Source organism: Raphanus sativus, chromosome 6 (genome assembly GCF_000801105.2).
Source record: "Raphanus sativus cultivar WK10039 chromosome 6, ASM80110v3, whole genome shotgun sequence".
Taxonomy (NCBI): domain Eukaryota; kingdom Viridiplantae; phylum Streptophyta; class Magnoliopsida; order Brassicales; family Brassicaceae; genus Raphanus; species Raphanus sativus.
In genome coordinates this window covers 21303617-21323401 of record NC_079516.1, presented here as the reverse complement: position 1 = coordinate 21323401, position 19785 = coordinate 21303617, and the positions used below count along the sequence as shown (strand labels likewise).

The following is a 19785-nucleotide window of genomic DNA, read 5'->3' as shown; positions in this document are numbered from 1 at the left end:
ACATTGTAAAATATTTAACAGTTTTATACTGTAATGCTTTTGATCCCATTGAACTTTGTTTCTACCTCTGCCAATATCTTATTACATAGATATATCAGTATTAGTTCTATTCAATTTACTCAGTTTATAAAATAAGTATATATTAAATAATTAGTAAGACGAATTACATAAATTTTATTAAAATTAAATAATAATATGGATTAAAATAATTAAAAGAAAAAATTAAATAATATCTAACATAACCTTTATATTTAATATAAATAAAATAATTTAATTATATAGTTTTCGAATACATTAAAATAAAAAGTTAAAACACAACTTATCAAAAAAAATCAAAACATATTGACTTTGTAAATAAGAGTTTGTTAAAAATATTTTATTTAAATTAATTACCGTCATGTATGTCATATTTTAATTGATAAACTGAAGATGCAAACGGTCACTAACATCCACATCACTTTTTGAATGATTGAAATTAATTTGAGAAATTGCCAAAAATACCATTTTCATAGTACCATTTTTCATGTTTGCACTAACTACTTTACCACTACTTTTAATGAAGGGTTTAGATTTGAAGGTTTAGGATTTAGGGTTTAGATTTGATGTTTTAGGGTTTAAGGTATATAGTTTAGGGTTTAGAGTTGAGGATTTAGGGTTTATAGTTTAGATTTTAGGGTTTAGGGTTTAGGATATTGAATTTAGGGTATATAGTTTAGGGTTTAGGGTTTAGAGTTGAAGATTTTGGGTTTAGGGTTTAGAATTTGAGGTTTAGGATTTAGAATTTGGGATTAGAATTTTGAAAAGCATATAAAAACAAAGATATAAGAGTCTTTGTCATTTTAATAAATAAGGTATTTTTGAAAATGTGTCTTTAGTGGTGGTAAAGATGAATAATGGTACTTTGAAAGTGGTATTTTTGAAAATTCCCCAATTAACTTCATGATTAACTAGATAACATCATTAAATTGAAGGATGTTACCATGCATAATATAAACTTCGTGTAGGTAGATATATCTAATCTATTAAAAAGAAAGTACAAATAATACTTAACCCTAAGTTTTCCTCAGTATTTATCGATATATGCCATTGGCCTTAACCAGTTTTAACACTTAAATCAAACTATCTATATTTAAATTAAAAGTAAATTAACCAAACTATACACCTAACCAGGTGATTATAAACAACGCCTTTAACAACTGTAACAAAAGGTATCAATAAAGTAATTCGGTCAAGGGGAATTTTCAAAAATACCACTTTCAAGGTACCATTATTCATCTTTACCACCACTAAAGACACATTTTCAATAATACCTTATTTATTAAAATGGTAAAGATTCTTATATCTTTGTTTTTATATGTTTTTCAAAATTCTAATCCAAATTCTAATTCTAAACCTCCAATTCTAAACCCTAAACCCAAAATCTTCAACTCTAAACCCTAAACCCTAAACTATATACCCTAAATTCAATATCCTAAACCCTAAATCCTAAAGTCTAAACTATAAACCCTAAATCCTTAACTCTAGACCCTAAATCTTAAACTCTAAACCCTAAACTATATACCTTAAACCCTAAAACATCAAATCTAAACCCTAAATCCTAAACCTTTAAATCTAGACCCTTCATTAAAAGTAGTGGTAAAAGTGGTTAGTGTAAACATGAAAAGTGGTACTATGAAAATGGTATTTTTGGCAATTTCTCTTCGGTCAACTTAATTATTCTAACATATATCATAAAATAATCATAGAGCAACACAACTCAAATTCATCATAGTTCGTCTCATATTCCACATATCATTTACCAATCTTATATGCTATATTTTTAAGATTTTATATACTTACATGATATGTGGAATATGAATCCTTTTTTCTGTAAAAAATTCAGAATGTAAACTAAACAAAGTGATTTCATGAATATAGTATTAATAATGTTTTTTTGTTAAAGATAGTATTAATAATGTTTCTAAAAATGGTGCTAAATAACAAAATTTTGAATGTTATACTAAACAGATTTTCTTATGCCTACAATCACGTACATTCAAAATTCAATCCCTTTAAACCAAAAAAAAAATATAATACGTACAAACACAATCTTCATATTCCTTTAATAACTTTCATATTCCTTAAATATTCAAATAGGTAAAACCATATATGACGACTATGCACTATTTTAAGTAAAAAAACTAAATATATTATCTTAACTGACCATATATATTTTACATATTCAAAATATAAGGAATGATAAATTATGTTTCAAGATCGCATATGTTAAATTACAGAACGTGTAAATCAAGTTTTATATTTCAATATATCTATCCTATTAAAATTGAAATAAAAAATCATACTTGCATATTTTTAATGACAATTCTTCAAAATAAACTATTTTCAAGTATTTGTTGCAAAAAAGATACTAGGAAAGAAAATGACCAAAATGTTTCAGTTAATATGAGAAAAACCTTCATACCCTAGATATATAAATACAAATAAATAATTAAAAAATACTGTTTCAGATTATATGTTTCAAACTAGAAATTTTTTTATATTTCTTTTCTGATTTTTTTTCAAATTTTCTTTTTGAAATTAGAAAATACTTTTTGAAATTATTTTCAAAAAAATTCATTTTCAAATTTTTAATATCTATTTTTTATTTTATAAAATTTTAAACCTAAATCCAAATCACCACCCTTTAAATCTAAACTCTAAGGTCTAGATTACTTAACCCAAATGATATTATAAATCTAGAAAGTGTTTGTGTCAGATTTTCCGAGTCCAGGTAGTAGGGCTATTCAATATGGTAAAACCGAACCGTACCGAACCGAAATAGACAATATGATTTGGTTTTGGTATACACCATATAAATCGAATGAATATTATTTTATAAAAACCGTAAGATTTGGATATGGTTTGGTTTATAACCAACTAAACCGAATAAACCGAAGAAAACCGATCAAACATTGAAACATGTAAATATGTATTTATTTTATAACGACACATGAAAAATCTATTTGTTATATAAGTTATTTTTTTAAATAACTATTACAATATTTTATAATAATATAGAAGCCATACTTTGTAAAACATTTGAACTATAATTAAATAATAATACAACACAACCGAGATTTCTTATTTTCTTAATATTCTTTTTAATCTTTTTGTTTTATTTTAGCATTGAATAAGTTGAAGTGAAGGTTACAAATATTATGGACAACAATTAGTGGAATTTTTTCTTATCTATAAATGACAAAGTTCTATGTTCAATCGAAGAAACATGACTTTAATCAACATTAAATGTGGAAGAGTGGACAAACTATTCTTTCATGCTTCTGTTTTGTTTTTTTTTCCCAAAATTTTGAGCTTTGATTTCAATTCAAGATTTGACTATTTATTTGATGGTAGAAGCGTTTTTACATTTTTGTTCATTTATTTGAACATATAATATATTTTTAATAGATGATTGCGTTAACAACATGACTCTAAAATTCATATAATATGATTTCAAACTTAATTATGTTTTGGTATAAAACCGAATAAACCAAAAAATGATTGTATAGAAACAAAACTGAATCGAAGTAAATATGGATTTAGTATGGTAGTTATATTTTACTAACCAAAATACCAAAAAATAAAGAAATGAACTAAAACTAAAACCGATATCCGGATTGAAGACCCCTACCCGGTAGGTTGGTAGGAACCTACAAATATTTATATAAACTATATTTTTATAATATATCATTAAACAATTTATTTTTAAGAAGTAAAATTCAAAACCCGCGCGGGTGCGCATGTCAAGCTCTAGTATTAGTTTAGTTTTCATGGTTAGACATGTGATGCCAAATACTTTATGTAATCAGCAATAATTTTTTCATTTAATATAACCCTTTAACTGTATAATATATTGAAAAATATTTCATTTTAAAGGTTTGACCCTTTGTTTATTATACAATCTTTAACAATTTCATATTTTATTATAAAATCTTTAAATGTTTAGTACTTATTTGGCTTTGATCTCATTATATTTTGTTTCTACATCCGGCACTGTCTTATTATATAGATATATAAAGAAAATTGAAATGATTTTGTTTCATCTCAATAAAAAAAAATTTGGAATACAAAAATTTCATCTTTAAAATATTTTTATCCATATATTATTAGAAGCTTGGAAAATTGGTATAGCCAATAATTTTGACGGGGACAGCAATATATAGCCAATGATCAATGATAACAAGCCACTATTTTTGATTCTTGGTGTCTCTTCTCATTATACCACATGAAAAATGTGATTTAACAATAAACTGAGTTTTTATATTATTTATCTAAAAGAAAATTTATAATTTTTGAATATAAATTATACATCATATGTTTTTAGTTTATTAACTTTGTGGGTTCAAATTATAATAAGTAACTTTATTAGTAACTACTTATATAACTTTTTATTAGATATAAAAAATAGTGTATCTTATTAAACACAACATTATTACGAAACTAATATCTAGTTGGCGTATTATTTATGATCTGCGCCATAAGAGTTTTAGTTTTTTAGATACTCATTAACTATAATATTTTCAAACTGATTTTCAGTAAATTAATTAAAATATAATATATATTATTTATATTAATTTTATGTAAATATCAATTTCCATTTAATTTTTAAACAAGTGCTATAAGATGTTTTTCTATATTTAAAAATTAATATTTATAACCAAAAGAGATTTTTAAAGAAGTAAATAACAAAATATATCTTTACTCCAATGGTGAAGGCAATGAAAGTTTTAAAAGGTCAATTGACCCTTGTCAGTTTTAAATTTAGTTTAATATATCCATATAGCTTTAGTATATTTTTTTTTTATATTTATAAGGGCTTGACCCTTTTGTTTATTGTAAAATCATTAACAGTTTTATATTGTAATGATTTTGATCCCATTGCATTTTGTTTCTACCTCTGCCACTATCTTATTTTATAGATATATCAGTAATATATTTATTCAACTTTATTCAGTTTATCAAATAAGTATATATTACACATTTAATCTAACGAATTACAGAAATTTATTATAAAATTTATTAAAATAATTAAAATAAAAAAAATTAAATAATATCTAACATAAATTTTATAATATAATAAAATAATTTAATTATATAGTTTTCAAATACACAAAAGGAAAAAAGTTAAAGCACAACTTATCAGAAAATTTAAAACATATTGACTTTGTAAATAAGAGTTTGTTAAAAATATTTCTTTTTAAAACGAATATCAAAATCTAAGTTTAGTTAATTACTTCTAGGTATGTCATATTTCAATTGATAAACTGGAGACGTAAATAGTCTCTAACATCCACATCACTTTTGGATGATTTAAATGAAAGTCGTGATATTAACTACATAACATCATTAAATTGAAAGATGTTATCTTGCATTATATAAACTTCGTACACTTAAATATCCATTAATTTTTTTTTTTGGAACAGATATCCATTAATTTAGTTTGCATGATTAGCTATGTCATGGCAAATACTTTAGTTAGTCAACTATCATTTTTTTCTTTTAATATAACCCTATAATTGTAGAATATATTGAAAAATTAGTTCATTTTATGGGTTTGACCCCTTTGTTTATTTTAAAATCTTTAACAGTTTCATACCTATTTGATTTTTTTCTAGTTATATTTTGTTTCTACCACCGTCACCGTCTTATTATAAAGATATATAAGTAAAAGAAAATTGAAAATAATTTTATTTAAACTCAATAAAAATTTGTTTCGGGATAGAAAATTTGCATCTCTCAAATATTTTTATCCATATATTAATAGAAGCTTGGAAAATTGGTATAGTCAATAATTTTGACAGAGACAACAAAATATATTCAACAATCAAAGATAACAAGCCACTATTTTTGATTTTTGGTATCTCTTCTCATTATACCACATGAAAAATGTGCTTTAACAATAAACTGAGTTTTATATTATATATCTAAAAGAAAGTTTATAATTTTGAATATAAATTATACATCATCTGTTTTTAGTTTATAAACTTTGTGGGTTAAAATTATAAACAGTAACTTTATTTAGTAATTACTTAGATAGATTTTGGTTTCCATCCCAAAAGGCCTCGTGCTGAAAGTTGGACTTCTCTTTATATATTAGACACTCCTTGTCTAATTCTCCAATATAGGACTTATTTTGATATCTCACACTCACGGTCCTACTGCAATCAAACAGACTGCTGCATCCTACTTTGCGCAATTTCTTAGTCCAGTTATGAGCCATACACCGCCTCTCGGAGCTTCTGGACTATCAGTGTCTTCAAAATATTGCAGAGATCCTGGTCCGCTCTATTTCAGAGGCAGAGATAAAAATGTTTTGTTTGCCATGCCATCGAACAAGGCTCCTGGTCCAGATGGATACCCTGCTGAGTTCTATCATTCTGATTGGCCTATAAGTTGAGACTTTACCATTGCAGTCCAGTCTTTCTTCATGTATGGGTTCTTACCAAAAGGAGTCAATGCTACGATTCTTGTTTATCATAGCAAAAGTTCTAAGAGCAGAAACTTTTAAAGGATATTCAGTCAATCTCTTGATGTAATATTCTATAAAAGTCTCAAAAATTCTTTCCAATCGCCTAAAAGTCTTTCTGCCTGAATTGATCGAACCGAATCAGTGTGCATCTGTTAAGGGAGGAATCCTCCTAGAGAATGTACTTCTGGCCACAAAACTTGTGAAGAACTATCATAAAGACTCCGTTGGACCTTGTAGAGTTCTGAAGCTTGATATATCAAAGGCGTTTGATTCAGTTAATTGGTCTTTCATTCTTGATACACTTATGAATATTTCAGATCTGTCTCTCTACATCTGCTTTACAGCTATAAATTGTGAACTTGAGGATTATTTCCTATTACAAGAGATTTAAGGAAAGACTACACTCTATCCCCGTATCTTTTTCGTCATTGCAATTAATGTGCTATTGCATCTTTTGAACAGAGCAGCTACATCAGGGAGTATCGGTTATCATCTTACTTGCTCGGATGTGAACCTTACCCATCTTAGTTTGCTGACGATATTCTGGCTTTCACCAATGGTGATACTTTATATTTTCAGAGTATTTTCAAAGTTCTGGACCAGTTTGAGCGCCTCTTAATATACCATGAATTTGACCCACTTTTAGTAATGGTATATTAGTGTTTTAGGATATATTTAATCTATTTTGGAGCCTATATAGCATATTTATAGGTTCACGAGCAGTTGGAAGAAAGATGGTGATTTTGGAGCATTTTGGAGCACTTTAGAGATTACACCCGAGAATACCATATCGACCACCCGAAGTCGACACGGAGAGACGCGCGTCGATCGATACAACCTCAGTAGCATCGATCAATACTAAACTGCAGAAGCCCGGATTTGGTCACAGCCGACTTGAAGCCCAAGACTCCATCTATTTACTAAAATGCCCCTGACGAGTTTTAACCTAATTATTCTAGTATTTATGTCTTGCCTAAGTGTTTTAGCACAGACACGGTTTTTACAAGAGTTTTCTTAAAGTCTTTAGACATGGTTTCTTTGTTTGGTGAGAGAGAGAGAGTTATCATTGAGAGCTATCTTGAACACCTTTGTTTTCTATTCTATTTTATGAAGCTTTTAACTACTATGATTCTGTTTTGCTTGGCCATGTCTGAGTAAACACCTTTGTTAGATTTAGGATTCAAATAGGTTTTCAGGGATTAGCCCCAAATATGAATACTTGAGCATGTGATATTCATCTTAGAGGATTGCTCTTACTGCTTGTGTAGGAGTAGCTAACCTATACATGATAAAAAAAGATAAAATCTTTGGATCTATCTTCTCTGAGCTAGGAATTTGCTGGGAATAAGCGACAGCTGATTTGGAAAACTCTTTAGCGAACTGTTATCAACCTCGCGCTTAAAGCTTACTAGTAGTGCATTGATCGATACTCTTATAGAGCAATCGATCGATCGACGCGAGGCAATATCGATCGACACGTGTGACAGCACATCAATCGATGTCTTTCTATGATTCACAAGTGAGGTGTCTCATCAATTCTAGTAATAGATAGTCATAACGACAGTTAATCTATTTCACTGTTGGGTTCTTTAATATCATGCAAGCATCTCACATAGACATTCATACTATTATAATCTTGATAACCTGAATAGTAATCCTAAGTCTAGCGCTTTAATCATACTTGTTAAACCCCCAAACAATCAATTGAGTAATTGTCCTGCTCAAACCAGTTTTAATTTACTTGTTATTTACTGCTTTGAAATCTCCAACCTAGCTTAGTTACAATAAGATCTAGTGATTCCTCAGTTCCCTATGGATTTGATCCCTAAATACTACAACTTGACCTCTTTTGATGAGAGTAAGGTTGCTCAAGGTTATTTGAGCACATATCACCTCTCCGAACTCTCTATCAATCCAGAAAAATCATCTATTTACATGGCAGGAAGAATTAGTCAAGAATTTCGGGATGAATTAAATAGTATGGGGATACCAGTGGACACACTTCCGGTTCGTTATCTTGGGCTTCCTCTCAAAAGAAATTCCATGACTCGAACCGACTACGAGCCTCTCATTGATAAGATCAAAACGCGGTTCCTCTCCTGGTAATCTCCTGGCAAAGTTGTTCACTATCATACGCTGGTCGACTACAGATGATAAACACAGTTATTGTCAGTATCACTAACTTTTGGTGCTCAGTGTTCCGTTTCAAAAGCGATGTCTCGAAACCATTGAGAGAATGTTCAGAACCTTTGTGGTCCGGATCACCGAACTCTACTACCAGAGCAAAGGTGTCGTGGTAGGATGTGTGTAAACCAAAAATGAGGGGGTCTTGGTATAAGGTGTATGGTCGACTCATCTCTGGTTTTCGCCTTAAGTCTCACATGGAGACTGCTTACGAATTCTGGTTCTCTTTGGGTGGCTTGGACTCGAAGATACCTATTGCGTACTCTTTGTTTCTGGGATGTCAGTGACAAATCCTCCGGTTCGTGGATATGACGTGAACTCACTCAAATTACCGTAAAGAGTGAATTATTCTCTCAAATAAGAGGATCAGTTGTAATACTTAGGGATTGAATCCACAAAGAGATAGAGCACACAATAAATCCTAAAAGCAGTGATTAAGTTAGCTCGAATATGATTAATGAAATCAAGCAGTGATGAACAAGCAATTGTTCAGATGAATGGATTGAGTTTTAAGACAATAATAATAAAGAGTTAAGCCTAGGGTTTCTATTCGAGAAATCAGGATTATAGAGATATAGATACTAAGCATGCATGCATGATATATGAGAACTCAACAAAAGCAATAGTCGATCAACTTTCGTATTTTAGACTATCTATTTCTAGATCTTCAAACCTCAGCTTCCGCTTGTTGGTCTGAAGAAATTGTCGATCGATGATTCTATAGGAATATCGATCGATACACATTTAGTAAATAACTTTGCAAGTTATGCTATAGCCTATTACTGTTAAACAAGTAAAGAACTTGGCCTGAACAATAGCCTATTATTGTTAAACAAGTAAAGAACTTACCTGAACATTTATATGAACTATTTGAATGGGGGTCCATTTTTTAAGACACCCCATTTGAATTTTTTTATAATACATATACATCAATATAATTATTGTAAAATATTTAAGAAATTTTCTTTAAGAAACACTAAACATAAAAAATAGTTCATATAAAATATAAAATATATTTTTGTTATTATGATTAAAATTAAAATAGACTTGATAGTACAACTAAAATGATATATTATTATGTTACTAAAATTAATAACTTTGATTTTCATTTAAATAATTAAACTACTTTAAGAAAAATTAATAAATATATTCTAAAACTTTTAAATAAAATCTATATTTATTTATTTTGAATAGTGACCAAAAATCTTACTGCCGGCTCTAAACAAGTACCTCATGTTTTCTTAGTAATTTTACTTTTTGGGAGTATTTAGTGTTTTTCTGGTCTATATATATTTGCTTACTAAAATAATCAGTTGATCATTCGGTGCATCTCGGTATTTTAGTGCTCTTTCTTGCTCTTCCCACCACAACCTTTCTTTCTCTCATTTTTATATTACATGGAAGCAAAAAGAAAAGTTGATCATGAAATTGGTTTTGATTTTACAAAATTTCACCCTCTAAATGGAGTGATCACTTCCTCACTGTGACCGTCACTGAGTCGGTGAGTCCAAATATTAATATGTATATATATATATATATATATAATATATATATATATATATACACACACACACGTACACACACTAATATAGATCACACATCTGTGTATAATTCGTTGTACGTTACATGCTTGTGTAACGATCTAAGTTGTGTTAATTATCAGGATCTTGATGCTCTTGCAAAAGAAATTGAGGTACTAAAGCCTAAAGTGATGGACATGCTAATTTTGTATCCGGAAGATGATGGCGAGGCGACGAAGAGGAAAATTCTTATAATCCATTTTCTAGTCAGTCTTGGTCTGGCATATCATTTCGAGAATGAGATTGAACACATAGTGAAAGTTGCTTTCGAGAAGATAGCGGATTTGATAGCGGATGAGAATGACTTGTACACGATTTCTATCATGTTCCGGGTTTTCAGACAATATGGTCACAACATGTCATCGGGTAAGAAACTTGAACATGTCATTAGAAAAAAAAAAAAAAAGAAAGAAAGAAAAGAACATGTCACATAAATTATAATTGAATGCTTTGTGTTGCATGTTTCTTATTTGATATATCAGCGTTAATGAAATATACATATATCTATCAAGAAGTATGCATGTTTTGTTTTGATAGGAACCTTAACTGAACTGAAATGAAAAAAAAAAACTGAACTGAAATAATTTTTAATTATTTAATGATTTTCAATTTTACCTATAACTTTCAAAAGGCTAAAGACAGTAATTGAAATATCAAAATGCCTTGCTTACATCTAAAATACAAACGTGAAGTGTAACAACACGGTTGTTTTCAAATAGATGTATTCAGGAGATTTAAAGAAGATGATGAGAAGTTCAAGAGATATCTAATAAGTGATTTCAAAGGAATGCTAAGCTTTTATGAAGCACTACACTTCAGAACAACAACGGATTATATCTTGGATGAATCATTGAGCTTTACGTTGAGCCACTTGGAGCCAATAGCTACAGGTCAATTAGCATGTCCAGGACACATTTCAAGGCTTATACAAAAAGCTCTTCACATACCTCAACACATGAACATTGAAGCACTGGTTGCAAGGGAGTATATTTCATTTTATGAACAAGAAGAGAACCACGATGACACGCTGCTCAAGCTAGCAAAGCTCAATTTCAAGTTCTTACAGCTTCATTACTTCCAGGAACTAAAAACAATCACCTTGTATGTGAATATTCATCTAGTTTTAGCAAGTTTTCTTTGTGATTTCATATTTTAACATTTTTTACATATTTTTCTGGCAGGTGGTGGAGGGGATTAGATCATACATCGAAATTACCACCTAATTTCAGAGAAAGAACCATTGAGGCTTGGTTAGCGGCGTTGATGATGTATTTTGAGCCGCAGTTTTCACTTGGAAGAATTATGTCGGCTAAGTTATACTTAGCAATAACATTTCTAGATGATGCTTGCGATACATATGCTTCTATTGAAGAAGTTATGGATCTGGTTAATTGTATAGAAAGGTACATTCGTTATATATATCCTGAAAATTTATGATGTTGCATCATATAAATCAACAAGCCAGCTAGAGATGAGTGAAATGTTGTATTCTTCTATTAATAGATGGGACCCTGATCACATGGGAAAACTTCAAGGACACATGAAGACGGCCTTCAAATTTGTGATGAGTGTTTATAAAGAGTATGAAGATATATTAAGGTCACAAGGAAGATTATTTGTCTTGGAGGAAACGATAGAAGAGGTCTTTTACTTTCAAAGGCTTAAATAATTAAATGCTCACATAAACTGGCTGGTAACATAATATATTGTTGTTATTAGTTCAAGATACTCGTGAGGACAAACCTCCAACTTGTCAAATGGGCACGAGAAGATTACATGCCTAGCTTTGATGCGTATATAGAGGCTGGTGGAGCTGAGATTGGTTCGTATGCGACCATAACCTGCTCTGTTATGGGACTTGGAGAGATAGGTAAGAAGAGAGATTTTGAGTGGCTAAGATCTAGACCAAAGGTCGTCCAAGTTCTAGCCGCAAAGACCCGTCTCATGGATGACATAACCGACTATGAGGTATTAATTTTCAAGACACATATAAATATATATATATATATATATACAGAGCCGTGCGACCATTTATGGCTGCCATAAGCGAATCATAAAAATTTCAATGATAAAATAATAATATATATTATAATAGAGAAAACATATAAATCATTAAACATACAAACAAAATAGTAACCATATTACAAGATTTATATATTTTTAAAAAGATATTAGTCAAGATTTTTATAACTAATTAAATTCAATATTTTATGCCATAATCGAACAAAGATATTTTATCAGCTTTAGTTTTTTTTCATATTTCAAAAATGCATTCAGAACTAATATCTAATTATTATAGTTTCTTTAACAGTTATAAATTGTTTGTCACTTAAGAGATCCATGCATTCAGTATTCTTAATTATAGGCGCTTGTTTTTCTAAACCTAGTTATTATAGTGCTTTTCATCATATAAACTCAAATTCTTATGGTTATATTATGCCTATGACAGTAACCGATGATGCCTTAAATGTTTATATTTTTTTGCTGCCGTAAGCGAAAGTTTCTTTTTTTAACATTGTCGCACGGCACTGTATATATATACCATTTTGGTTTGTGGTCAATCTTGACCTGTTTATTTCGACAAATTTGGTTCATTTTGACTAGTTAAGAATTTGGTCTAAATTCACGGTTTAGTGAAATGTGTGTGAAACAAAAACAACAATCAACGTGAACATAAAAAACATTTAATTCCCTTTGAAAATATTCTTGGATTTAGGGTTTAGGGTTATTTCATGTATTGGATTGTTGTTTATATGATCAGGAGGATATTGGTAAAGGTTACACTGCAAACGCACTAAGCTATTACATAAAACAACATGGAGTTACCAAAGAAGAAGCTATAAAAGAGTTTGATAAGATGATTAAAGATATCAACAAGATCGTTAACGAGGAGTGCTTGAAGATAACCCACATCTCTCGTAGAGTTCTTAACCAAATCATCAATTACGGACGCTCACTAAACGTTCTATATACATCTGACGATGTCTACAACCAACGTGAAGGCATGTTCAAGGAGTATATCACCACTTTGCTCGTTGATCCAATACATCTTTAGAGTTTGAACTTATATTATCTATGTCACCATCAACTAAGTGTGGTATATGTTAGCCAAAAGAGTCAAAACAAACTATACATACAATGTATTAATGTAAGATATTATGTGTGTGGTATGTGATGTAAAATATCAAATATCTAAAGAATATTCCTTATGCCTTGTACTATAAATAATTCAAGCTAAAGCGAGTTGAGTGTATTAAGTCTTAAAAGAGTTTTTCGAGTCATTTGTAATATCCTTGAATATTCTTAATAAAATAAAGTTTGTCTTTTGTTAATCATTCCTGTGTATCCTTAAACACTTTATTAATATACCCTTGACACTTCTTTTGTGATTGTACTTACATGTACTTGTAAATTTGGTATCTGTAGAAATCAAGCTTCCTTGCTTTTGGGTTTCACATGGAATGTGTTAGTACACGTTTGTTTCAGTAATCTCCATTATGTTCAGAGGTTTACGAGCATATTGTCACAACATGTCAGGTAAAGAAGTTATTGGACATGTCATATGAATGCTTTTAAAACATGCCTCTACTTTTAATTAAACACGTCATTGAGGAATATCTATTAAATTGTGTTGTAACTTATGGCGGCCATAAAAAAGATACCAGAACATATAGTACATGAGAAATTAGAACATAAATTTAATGTGGTGGCTCACTGACGAAGGTGAAAGCAAATTTTCATATTCTTGAAGATACGTTACTTCCAAGAACTTGAATTATACATACTAGCAAGATCGACTAAAACTAGTCTGAAATGATAACACAAGAATTTAAGCATCTACTTTGGAACTACAGAGGAATCTTAACAATCGGTAAAATCACTCGGTTGGGTCACATAGGTTGGAGCAACGGCCAATATCCTCTCCTCTCTTTGTGAAGATCATCGTCTTGGTTCTTCATCTTCTTTGGCCTCTTTGCTCATTGGCTAACACTATAAGGTGACCTTCTTTACATGCCAAACTCTGTAAGATGCATACGTTGTGTTAGATACATAAGTAAGAAAAAGAAATTCCTTAACTTATAAGATTGTTTTAGATCTACCTCAATGATGGCTCTCAGTTTCTTAATATCGAGTTTGGCTTTCTCTTGCGAACTGTACTTTTTCACGTTCTGTTGGTCGATGTACCACCGAATCAGTTCCTTTTGTCTTATTCCAGGCAATTCAGAACCTAAAGAATAAATTTTATTTTCAAGACTTAGAAGAAAGAACTCATTAGTATAGAGAATTGAAGAAAGAGTGATGTTGCTTAATGCTTACCGTCTTTTCTAACCGTTTCTTCGTGTTGTCTAAGTCGAATGACTAAGAGCATCATTATTAGTGTTTCTTAGTTTTTGGGTCTTTAATACACATATATGTGTATGTATATATTATATAAGCGTATATAATTGTTTGCTAAGGACTTTACGGAAACCGAAACTGAAAGTTCCTTAATTAAGAGACTTTCGGTTTCGGTTTCCGTAAAGTCCTTAGCAAACAATTATATACACTTATATAATATATACATACACATATATGTGTATTAAGAACCCAAGAGCTAAGAAACACCAATAATGATGCTCTAAGGCCTGTGTGATTTTATCATACTCTTCCTCGCTAATCACCAGCTTTGGAGCTGCTGCCCCATTATCGGTTGTTATATCAGTTATGTTTGTTACGGTACTTAAGTAGAAAAGGAAGATAAATGAAAATATTATATCATGTGGTAATCCTCCTATATATTAAAAGAGAAGTACATTGGACACGTGGCGCTCACACAGAGCTTCTTACAAAAAATCTAGCGATTCTATTGGTCGAATTTTTGTATTTTTCTTTTTGATTTATTTTTCTACTCGAGCTTCTAATTGGAAAGTCACATTAATTGTTAATCGCACTAATCATTTATTGCGCTAGAATCTTAAAAAATGTCCGTCATTAATCACAACTTGCAGAACAATTTTAATAAATGTCGACTAATCATTAAATATTTTAATGGCATTAAATGTCTTGCGCAAGTTATGATTATGAACATACCTTACTTATACCTTACAAATTTAATATATTTCATTTAATCAATTGCTCTCATTAATCATAACTTGCTAATCGGAATATTACATTAATTTCTCTCATTAATCATAACTTGCGCAAGAATTACAATAAATACGTGTATTAATAAGTTTCCTTTTTACAAATTCAGAATTAAAATATTATGATATTTTGGCTTATCATGCAGGCTAAATCATTGAGAAACGTACACCAATTTACTATATATAAGATATTTACAGTAGAAGAAACGAAGCCACTGACTTTTTATTCTCAACTTTTTATGTTCATATTGTTTTTGTTGTTTTACATCATTAAGCTTTTATATATACATATTTCATCAGAGCTGGCTTTTCTTTTGGTTTATATGCAGATGCCCTATTATAACGATTTCACCACGATGCAGGTAAATTTTTTATCTCTCTATATGATTTGATTAATCGTAGATTTATTTGAATTCTAATTCTTACTTTTTTAATATGTTAGAAATGATTGTTTGTTAGAGCTTAGAAGGAGAATAATGCTTTCATATATATTTTCCTATTGGTTTTTTAATTTACAATTTTAGTTTATATATGCGCAGACCAACAATTATGATGTTTCCTCATGTGGATCCATATGTACTTAAATGATCATATCATCCAAAACACGTAAACTACAATGTAAGTTTCATGCTTTGTTGCATTCTTTATGTTTTTCAAATAATTATTTGCTTATACATAAAGAACAAAATCTTTAATCAATATTTTATTATAAAAGTTAGTATAACTTTTTATTCATATTATCAACTTTGTACTAAAATATGATTTTATACAATTTATCATATTATAAAATGTATATCTTATAAATTCATATATATAAATTATATAGTTCTTTTTTTTTCATCATAAACTATATAGTTCTATGTCAACTATATTATAAATTGATTGGCTGATTTATTTTTAAATTTTTTCTTTTTCTAAAAACCTATCCTACGCCATCTCTTTCTCTCATCTCCTTCTTTTTCTTCTTCTCGATTTCACTTTATACTAAAACAAAACTAAACGGAGTAAGGGAAAGTTGGGAACACATATCTGCACATTTTTGATAGAACATGCATTGATTATTAATTATTTTCTTGCGCAATTAATATTATCTCTTATGAATCTATTATAAATGTAATTTACCTTATTTATTTGAATAATTCTTGCGAAAGTTTTAATCACATTTATTGATATTTATTGAGAATCTGTTATTTTTGCACAATAGGGTATCACATTAATTCGACTTTTAAATCTTTCTAAATTTTCAAAGTCGTTTTTAATCTTGTTGCCTTATTTTAAATAAATCTAACTTGCGCAAGAAGACTAATATTTAATTCAAATCAGTTTATGATATTGTATATTTAATAACTTTATTTATTCTTGTGCAATGTGGTATCACATTAATTGGACTTTTAAATCTTTATAAATTTTCAAAGTCGTTTTTAATTTTGTTGCTTTATTTTAAATAAATCTAACTTGCGCAAAAAGACTAATATTTAATTCAAATCAGCTTATGATACTGTAGATTTATTTACTTTATTTATTCAATTTAAATGTTTATTATGAAAAATTAATATTTCATGCTTTGCCTCCTAAACAGGTATTACACTTTAGTGTTTGCTTACATTTTAGAGTTACAATAGCATACTAATGAGATGAACTCTTTTTTTTTGCAGGTCCTGATGTTACAGTCCTCAGGTGGTATTTTCTTTGGTTCTGGATTTTTCAGGAACTCCCTTGTCTAAAAGAAAAAAGCCAAAAAGATCATGACAGTAGCCTTGAGGATCAACACTCTCTCAACAAGAGACATTCCCACAAGAAAATCAAGGGGGAGTGATCTCGAAGATTTTTAAAAGCATTTATTTCCTATCATTATGGCTTTGTCTTACTTCCGCATTCTTACTATGATAAAATGGATTTGACTTATCATATCTAGCTTGGGATTTTTTTGATTATTGAAAACTTACTTATGTTGCAATGGTTTTTGTCACTATCCGCGTTATTCATTATTATTTATTTCAAAAAAAAACACATTTAGTCTTTTCTTTTCTTGTGATCTTGATAATTTTTAAAATAATTGCATTGTAATAACGCCCATATTTTAGTAATAATCTGTTAGAAGAGATGAAATTATCTAATTTTCTTTCTAATTACATGTTATTATTTAGTCAATGTATTCGTTATTGTTTTTTAGTTATATTTTCTTATTGGATTATTTTTTGTTTTCAGATCTCAATATATAATAAGGTCATTTTTATAATTATTATTATCATCATTTAACAATTATATTATTATTTGTTTATTATTTAGTTGTCACAATTTGCCTTGAATGAAAAATATGTCTATATTTATAACATTAATGATTACCAATTAATGATGATTACAACATCACGTAACATATATTCGTCATATTTAATTCACAAGATTGATTGGTAATAAATAAGAATGATCTATGTTAACGCATTAAATTCAAAACATCTATATAGCAATAAAAATGTAATAAATTGTATGAATATATTATTTGATACTAACTTGTCGTGCAATCATATTTAAACACAGTAATAAATATGATACCAAGTTGCGCAAGTAATCCACATTGAAAATAAGGTAAGTTATTAATAAAAAATTAACAATTTACAAACATGGTAAATTACATTTAAAATCGTGAAGTAAATACTCTTGGGATTCAAATTACTGTTAAAAGAATGTTTACATTTTTGTATTTTTCAAAAAAAGGTTTACGATGAGGGGGAGAGAGAGAGAGGGAGATTTAGTGTTTTGGGTATACCCAAGGATTTACAGTTTAGTGTTTAGGATTTATCCAAGGGTTTAGGGTATATCCAAGAATTTAGGGTTTAGTGTTTTTGGTTTTTTACCCAAGGGTTTAAGCTTTGTCCAAGGGTTTAGGGTATAGTGTTTATTGTTTATGATTTACTTTTTTGTGACGATTTTAAAATTGTTAAAAAAAAATTTTCTTTTCGCAGCTACTAATATTTTTCATTTATTTTAAAAATTTAACACAAATTATTATTATCATAAATTGATCTGCAGTAAATATGATATCAACTTGCCAAAGCAATCCGTATTTAATATAAGGTAAGTTATTAAAACCGGTGTTTCGAAAACCGGATCGGACCGGCCGGTCGAACCGGTCCGACCGTGACTCGCTGAAGAAGCGAGTCCGGTTTGGTTTAAAACCCAGATTTGATAAAAACCAGTAAAACCGGCTAAACCCCGTAAAAACGGTGACCCGGTTTAATTTTAAAATCCGGTTCTTAAAAATTAACATATAATTAAGTGTTTTTAATTATTACTAGCTAAAATTTAATATTTTATAGTTAGTGTTCAACTATTACTATTTAATTGATTTTATATTTTTCTAAGAAAAAATGTGAAAATATATTTTTGACTCTCATATACTATTTTTATTTTACCATATTCTTAAAATTTAAAATGTTAGTTGTAAAAATAAATAAATATGATTGTTTTAGCTGTAAATCATTTGTTCTTTTTTTTAATTTTTAGTTTACATAGTAATCAGATTTATGTTTGTTGTTTATTTTGAGTTAATGAAAAAGAATAGAGAAAGTATTATATGTAGAAGTAAAGTTTATATAGCATAAATATATAATTATATACATTTTTATATAAATAAAAAACCCGGTTCGACCGGTTGAACCGGTCTAACCAGTCAACCAGTAGCTTCACCGAGTCAGTGTCCGGTCCGGTTTTCAAAACATTGATTAAAACCAAATTAACTAAAGGTAAATTATTTAAATAAAGCAATAAATATGATACCAAGTTGCGTAAATAATACACAATGAAAATAAAGTAAGTTATTAATAAAAAAAGTAACAAATTACAAATAGGAAAGTAACACAAATTTGAGAGAGAGAGAGAGAGAGAGAGAGAGAGATTTAGTGTTTTGGGTATACCCAAGGGTTTACAGTTTAGTGTTTATGATTTATCTAAGGGTTTAGGGTATATCCAAGATTTTAGAGTTTAGTGTTTGGATTTTTACCCAATGATTTAAGATTTGTCCAAGGGTTTATGGTATAATGTTTAGTGTTTATGATTTACTCTTTTGTGACGGTTTTAAAATTGTTAAAAAAATTCATCTTTTGGCACCTAATACTATTTTCATTTATTTTAAAAACTTAACACAAATTATTATTATTTTATTTATTATCTTTAAAAAATGTTGTACATTATTTGGCAAACTATGATTAGTTGGTAATTCACCCAAGAAAATTTCATGATAAAATATTAAACTAGGAAACATTCCTATATAAATCAAAATTGTGGTAGTTAAAAAATAATCGGTGAATTAAAAAAATGTTTACATTTTTGTATTTTTTCAAAAAAAATAGGTTTACGATGAGAGAGAGAGAGAGAGAGAGAGAGAGAGAGA

At 29.0% G+C, this 19785-nt stretch overlaps 1 protein-coding gene and 1 pseudogene across 1 annotated transcript; one reads left to right on the top strand and one right to left on the bottom strand.

Moving 5' to 3' along the window:
* The window catches only part of LOC108835136 (DNA replication licensing factor MCM6-like), a 37315-nt pseudogene that overhangs the window by 8211 nt on the left and 9319 nt on the right, over window positions 1-19785 (bottom strand).
* On the top strand, window positions 10075-13526 carry LOC108809961 (alpha-barbatene synthase). Its single transcript, XM_056989918.1, is given in 8 exon segments — window positions 10075-10141; window positions 10144-10193; window positions 10356-10638; window positions 10992-11373; window positions 11454-11675; window positions 11776-11914; window positions 11992-12240; window positions 13034-13526. Coding segments are annotated over 8 exon segments (1671 nt in total). The 5' UTR covers window positions 10075-10089; the 3' UTR covers window positions 13328-13526.